Source organism: Haliotis rufescens, unplaced genomic scaffold (genome assembly GCF_023055435.1).
Source record: "Haliotis rufescens isolate VD_foot unplaced genomic scaffold, xgHalRufe1.0.p SCAF_6, whole genome shotgun sequence".
In the NCBI taxonomy this organism is placed as follows: Eukaryota; Metazoa; Mollusca; class Gastropoda; order Lepetellida; family Haliotidae; genus Haliotis; species Haliotis rufescens.
The window spans coordinates 18,003,975-18,011,015 of NW_025964334.1; the positions used below are offsets into that span (position 1 = coordinate 18,003,975).

Consider the following 7,041-nt stretch of genomic DNA (forward strand, 5'->3'; position numbering starts at 1 on the left):
ATATGCATGTACATGTATTATGAAAATAATCAATACACAACACAAATGCCAGAAAAATATCATTAGATTCATGAAGTTATTACACTTCATTGATAATATTCTTCAGTAATGTATTACATTACATGTAGCACATGTAATTCCTATAAAATTATCATTGGGGTGGACCATTTTTTACTTGGTAATTTTGTAAAACATGCAAAGCTACCAAAATATATTCATGTTTCACAGGCACTGCCTACATAAAAAAAATATATTTAAAAAAATACATTTGATGACCATTTTACTTCTAATTTAAATACAGAAAAAATAATGACTCCCAAATAACATACATACACATGCATGTACAAAATAAGAGCTCACCTATGTATATAATGATCAATTGTCTAGGCAAAGATACGGATGGATGGAAAAAAACACGTTCGGAATTAACTAAAAACCAACATCATCAGACATGTTAGTAAGAATCGCTTTGATATATACATTTTCATTTCAAGAGTAGCATGCCATCTGACACATTAATCGGCAGTGTTGTTTATAATAAGACATATTGGCTCCACTCAAGTGATAAAAAGTGTCCAGCAATGACAAGCATATGACACTATAATACTCTCTCTGCTCTAGAAAGAAATGTTTAGGATGACATTTATTTCATATTGATAATTACATGAAGTAAATATAGTGTGTGTAGCTCACACATGGCCACATTTGATTGAATGTTAAGTGAATCTATCGAGGTGTGATACAGTACTAGATATGACTGCAACTTATTTTGTGATAGATTGATCTAGATTTAATGATCAGGGAAGACTGGCATGCCATAGGGGTGGTTGCTGAATGATGGAGAGAAGAGGTTTGGCAGGTCATCAAAACTGAGGGAAGTCCAGGCAAGTAGAGAGCTGTCATTGGGGGATGTGCAGCAGGAGTTGGTGTTGCCGTCAGAGGTGTTGCCAGTCACTGGGCTTATCTTCAGAGGAGTCAACTTCAAGGGCAGTTCATCAAATCCTGTCATTGTTGACATCAGGCATTTAATAAAATGTTGAATATAATGATTGAGAAAAGAACTCATGAAATAAATCATGAGAGAACTTGTTTTCAGTTTTTGATAACTTCATTGTCAGCCCTGTGATCTATTTTTGGAAGTGTTTCATGCAAGATATATCAAGAAAAAAGCCACATTATGGTATAGCGATGCAATCGGAAACTGATTTTTATAGTCATAAAGGGTCAGTATCCAGGTACATCTTTCCCCAGCCTTCTTAATATGTAAAGGTTTTAATCCAAATATTGGCTGCTTGGTAATAGATTATTGCTGCACTGTGTATTAATAAAAGTTCAAAACACCAGTGATACAAGTGTCCATAAATCTGGTGACCAGAGAACTGAGGCTTACCTTCATCAGTATCAAAGCATGTTTGGAATGCTACAGCCTTGGGTGTGTTAGCTGATCTCTCTGGTACACATGCCACCAAGATGGGGTCTGGATCTCGGACAGGGGAAGGGACATTGAGAACCTGGAGAGACTGGAACTCTCCTTTGGCCTCCGCAATACACTCCGGGAAGCTGATACCATATTCCTTGGCTATCTGAATTACATCCTGTTGGAGAAAGATGGATCATTTCACTGTCCTCAGGTTTCAAAGCATTTGAGTTCACTAGGGACATCCCTCACTTATGCCAGGATAGGCTGGTAATGGATTTGAATCACCCTGATTATGATACTTGGTTTCAGTGCTCGAGCTCATTGATTTTACCAAAGTGGTAAACAACTACACAATGCATCACATTTGACTTTTCTCACAAGTTTAGCTGTTCAAATCTCTACATTTAACTCAACTAACTCACTTATTTAAGTAACAATAACAATAATTCACTTTCCTCTTGAGAAAGACAATCTCAACTACATTATTGCAGGTGAACATAACAGCTCTATGTATAAGAACCTAAAAATATCCTTTATTATCAGCCTGTTATATAGATATAAGTCTGAGATTTGAGTGACTTGGTAGGCTCAGCCAATAAAAGTTGCTTTATTAACAAGTTACAATCTACTGAAAGTGATGTCTGGTGATTTTGGGCTCATAGATTCACAATGTTATGGCACAGATTGTTTTATCCAAAATTTGTAACAATAACATTAACATACATTAGAACAACTTAGGAACTGTGGTAATTGTTTTCAAGATCTATTCTGCTGTTGCCAACTTCACTTTGCTGTGCCAAGAGTTTAATGAAATAATGTTGCAAACATTTACCTTGAGATGTTCATCTTCAACACTTGGTTCTTGCAGCATGTCCAAAAAGGGTGTTGTGGATTTGGGCTTAGGTGTTCGAGAGATCATGTAATGGTCTGGTAAATATACAAAACTAATGTCAAATGATTGAAGTGTATATCTCGATGTATTGAGTATCTAATAATATACCTATATTCATTATAAAAAAAGGAACTTTAGTACTCCTAAAGAAATGACTAACCTGGGTTGTAGGGTACAATCCATTCATTGGGAGCAAGGGAGCGGTTTATGGCCCAGAAACAACCTTTTGTGCTTATCGCTTCTGTTGAAAAGCGAATCTTTCGGAACCACTTCTGGTACAGAGCATGGCGAATTGAACTCTGGAAACAAAACAATACATGCAATTTGTGCCACAATAGTTTCATTAATTAAACTCACTCTCTCAAGAGAGCATAAGCAGAAAATGTTCAATTACATACTGTACATGTACAGTTTGAACTGTGTTACCTATCAGGAACTGCATAAGTTTGATGGTAACTGGGAGCTAGTGTGTTTATTACTGATATCAACCAATGATTTTCAACTAGCATATTACATCATGCTCATAAAGGTTCAGTTTTAGAGAATATAATGTCCAGGTATATTAACATGCAGAACTTACCCTCCAACTGTTAATGGCAGGTTTATCAATGAACCGGAAGTAAGGAAATTTGTTTCTGAAACAAAGATGTTGAAGATATGACATCTGCCAGCTAAATCAAAATATTATCATTCTCGGACTTGCTAGCATACACCGGTAATGCATCATATAGTTTTGGGATTACTAATGCATATGATCTCTGACAGGAAAGACTTTATGCTTCATAGATCTTTTAGACTTGCTGATTCTAACTGCGGTAAATATCTTTCATTGCTGATTTTATTTAACTCTAAAAATCATCCTGGATGGGTGTAATTCATCCCCGATTTTGGGTGGGACCAGGGAAAGGTTGGGTTAAACATATCTTTTTTAAACAAATTTTAGATACATCCGCTGAAACAAATGAAATATATTAAGCATGGCAATTCAAGTACTTTTTGGTATGGTTAGGTGCCTTGTCAGGTGAGGTGAAATGGGGTTTAACGTCGCGTCCAAGATTATTGCACTTATATAGCGACGTGCATGCACGTGTATGTGTGTGTGTGGCTGCTTGTACTAGTCCGGACTGATGCCGATTTATAGTGCTAGCTCACTGAGATACCATGCCGCAGTTTAACATGAATACCCCACTCAGACACAGTATACTGACTCCGAGCCGACCAGTCCTTGTTTTAGCCCCTTAATGCCGAGCGCCAGACAGGGTAACAACAAGTACAATCTTTAAACGTCTTTTTGTATGACGCGGCCCGGGATCGAACCCTGGACCTTCCGCTCTACCACAAGACCACGGAGGCGGTCAGGTGCCTTGTGAAGACTATAAGCTCACCTGACTGTGACACCACTGTGTTACCATCTCTATCTTGGCTTCAGGCAAATCAGCTTTGGAGTAGGGTCTCCATGAATTTATTCTTTATAATTTTGGAAAATATCATTTATCATAACCAAATATTTAATAGTCTGTAGTTAGTTTTACAAAGAAAGAAATTTATTGGTCTAAACTTGGGAACACTCAGAAAGATGCGCATTGCCTTTTTGCTGGACAGAAATGTGCTGTGAAGAACAAGGTTAATACATACTGTAAAACAGCATAGATCTGTTGGACTTGTAAAAGACCATCTGGACTCTGATCAATGGCCTCAGCCACAAGCTCCACCAGCTTTCTGGGAGGTTTCAGTAGTTTTGTACCTAGAACATGAGCCAACATCTACATAAAGGTGAAACAAAAAGCAACAGGTCATTACAAATTGGAAAAAAATACATGAAATTAAGTAGTTAAGTTTGGGATTTTCATCCCCACCCATCTTACTACCCCAAATCCTGCCTTGTAACATTATATTGTACCTACACATGAAGAAAATTTCAGTGAGTGTTCCCTTCTGTTTACTTGATGAAGTACACTATAATCCTTGTCCTTCCAAACAATCATGCTTCATGACTTCTTTAAGTGGCTTTGAGAAGTTGGTATGATGACCAAGGGAGCTCACCTTCCTACTTAAACATCAGTTATCCACATGACATGTATATAACCTTCCTACTAACTTGACATTTCTGTACAGCACTTGCTTGATAAAAGTGTCAATCTCTTCACCAAAATGTCACATTCATTGTAATAAAGCTGTATATCCATAGAACATAGAATGATCTCCCTTTTTAATCATGCTACATATCAGTCACTTCAGTGGACAGTTGTCAGATGTCTTGAACAGTTTGTTTAAAATAGAAATATGTAAAATAAAATGCCTCCTGCCTCATATTTTGAAAAATTGAATAAAAATCTAAGAATTAGGCTTAATGATGAACTAGCCTTCACAGTATTTTGCAAAACTTTATAATGTTTAATGTTTAAACATCATGAATATTTCTGTCCTAAATATCAAACAACTTGTTACTAATATGGTAATTATTGTAAAAAAAATATGATGAAACTAAACTTGCTTCAGAAAATGTGAAAGACATGCAGGACAAAAAAAAGGATTATGAACTGTATACATCAATAACAAGTTACAAATTTTATCGACGCCTATGAACACTGTTATAAAATAGTATACCTGCTGGAAGAAAGTGACGATCTCCACAGCCATCTTCCTTCCTTGACTGTGTAACAAAGCAGTCAATATTACTGTAAGATCTGCGTTTTCTCTTTGCTCTTTCCTTGGTGGATTCTGCTCCTTGTGACATGTGGGAATTTCCACCACTGGCGGAATGAGATTCCTCATTGTTGACATTCTCTGGTAGGATGTAGAACTCAGTTTCTGCCAAAGTTGTCAGTGCATACACCTCTGCTCTCTGGTTTATTTCTTGTTCTTCAAGCTGGAAGTGAAGCATGATTTGAATTTGAATTTAAAATACACACAATACCTACACTCCTAGTTAAGCTATACAGTGTGTAGCACTGGACACTTTTAGACAAGTCCATAGTTTCAACAAATTCATTTTATTTTAAATTTGGGCACATATTTAAACTTCACAAAACATGCAGATATCCCAACAATAATATTACATCATCTTCAAAACCAATCCATAATTAAAGAAAAAATATGTTTAATACTCCATCCACAAACTATGACATAAATTAATTCCTTTTAACTTCTGATTAGGCAGAGGATCTACTATATTTACTATTTTTGTTACTTAATCAGTAATTTCTGAGAAATGTATCCATGGGTTCAGATATTTACCCTAGTAAAACATGTATCTGAGGATGTGATCAGCTTTGTTTTGATGTTAAATCTTCTTCTTTCTACTAGTGATGGTTCCACAAGTGATAGTGTGAAAGTGGGCTGAAGAACACTGCCTCTTTCTCTACCTGCCATCCCTGTCCTTTGGGCTGTAGTATTAAATTAAGAAACATTTGTACTTATCTACAACAGAAATAGAACAATCCTGCTTACATGTGTTCTAAAGAACTATAGAAAACCATTTTATTTGACTGAGTTAAACTTGAATGAACTATGCTGAATGGTCTAGTGCAGGTCAATTCAAGGCCTTCAACGTTTGTCCCTTACATGGCCGGAAGAAAATATATTTTTATTAATATTCACATCTAAACCAACAGAGCCTGGAAGACAATGTGACAATTAGTCTTTTAATTTAGAGCTACCATGGTCGAGAACAGCTATATATACCCAAATGCCCATTACTACTTTTGTACAATACACGTCAACCAACTATTATCCTTTCTTTGATTACTTGTTTTAGACTGTTTAAAGTGCTTGTCCACTTTTTGCTGTTTTGAATACGGCTTTGTTTGGGCATCTTTTCTCCCTCTGTGCACATTTTGTACGTAATGTTGACTCTGGTGGTTCGCATCAAAAGAATGCATTTTCGCAGTGCTGGTTCCTTCCAAGAATTCTTCATTTTCGGTGATTATTCTTTTTCGAACATAATGTTTCTGCTTTCTCTCCCTCCGTCCGAGTTCCATGTTGATTCCTATGGAGTGTGTGGATATCTAGCCTATCCTATTTAGATAGATTATCAAGAATTCAACCAAATTAATGAATAAGTCAAATGAGACATGCATGACAAAACAGAAACGCAAATAACCATTGGTTTCTTCGAATAAACTTTTGAATAGGCCTAGACTGAGACTATATATTTAAGTTCAACAAAGATTGAAAAGTTAGATAATTAAGACTCAACATGCAACCAGTCTATACTTTCCTAGTTCGTGAACTGGGCCAAAAACACGTTTGACATCAGAATGTTAAGTGCTATCGGACCAACGGCTTGTTATGGTCGTGTCGTTGTTGTAGCCTAAATGTCATCATTTGCTACATATAATGCATGCTGAATATTTTTACAGTTGTTGATGTCGTGCTCGTTAAATTATTAACAGGCAGTTAAAACATAAAATATTCTTACTGTTGCCCCACGTCTGTCGTCTTGAGGCCATCGTCTGCTGGATCTGCAAGATGCGCGCATGCTCGAAAATAAATTTGATCTGATTGGTTGAAAGTTAAGAGGCGGTCTTATTGAAAGTAGGAAATCTTGCTGAAACGAGATTCGTAATCTGCATCGAGCGTTTGAAATAAGATTGTTTCTTTGTAGAAAGGTTATTTTTTCCCTTTAATCTCAATTGAGGTTGTTTTGTTATTCAAAAGACTGTAAGGTGAATGGTGAGGTCCTATATAGGCCTGTCCCTAAAATTATATGGTGTTCAGCAGCTTAAAA

The 7,041-nt window shown here is 36.4% G+C and overlaps 1 protein-coding gene across 2 annotated transcripts; it reads right to left on the reverse strand.

Annotated features, from left to right (window-relative positions):
- Positions 1 to 25: 25 nt before the first annotated feature.
- On the reverse strand, positions 26 to 6,782 carry LOC124140551. Of its 2 annotated transcripts, XM_046508184.2 has the most exons (10): positions 6,733 to 6,782; positions 6,061 to 6,329; positions 5,550 to 5,698; positions 4,920 to 5,181; positions 3,948 to 4,056; positions 2,893 to 2,947; positions 2,473 to 2,611; positions 2,253 to 2,347; positions 1,391 to 1,595; positions 26 to 1,002 (listed from the first exon to the last, which is right to left on the reverse strand). In XM_046508184.2, exons 2-10 carry the CDS (start codon positions 6,290 to 6,292, stop codon positions 791 to 793), a joined length of 1,458 nt encoding a protein of 485 aa, XP_046364140.2. In that variant the 5' UTR covers positions 6,293 to 6,329; positions 6,733 to 6,782; the 3' UTR covers positions 26 to 790. The 2 variants fall into 2 exon arrangements, with proteins under 2 accessions (XP_046364140.2, XP_046364139.2); XM_046508183.2 differs by lacking the exon at positions 6,733 to 6,782 and having other exon boundaries at positions 6,061 to 6,726.
- Between the last annotated feature and the right edge of the window lie 259 nt (positions 6,783 to 7,041).

What these genes read in the sequence shown, in the direction of transcription:
- LOC124140551 (XM_046508184.2), bottom strand. Translation starts at nt 6,292, where the DNA reads ATGGAACTCGGACGGAGGGAGAGAAAGCAGAAACATTATGTTCGAAAA. An exon ending in CTTTAAACAGTCTAAAACAA is followed by an intron (nt 5,699 to 6,060) that starts GTAATCAAAGAA and finishes TTAATACTACAG; the next exon opens with CCCAAAGGACAGGGATGGCA. An exon ending in TTGAAGATGAACATCTCAAG is followed by an intron (nt 1,596 to 2,252) that starts GTAAATGTTTGC and finishes TTTCTCCAACAG; the next exon opens with GATGTAATTCAGATAGCCAA.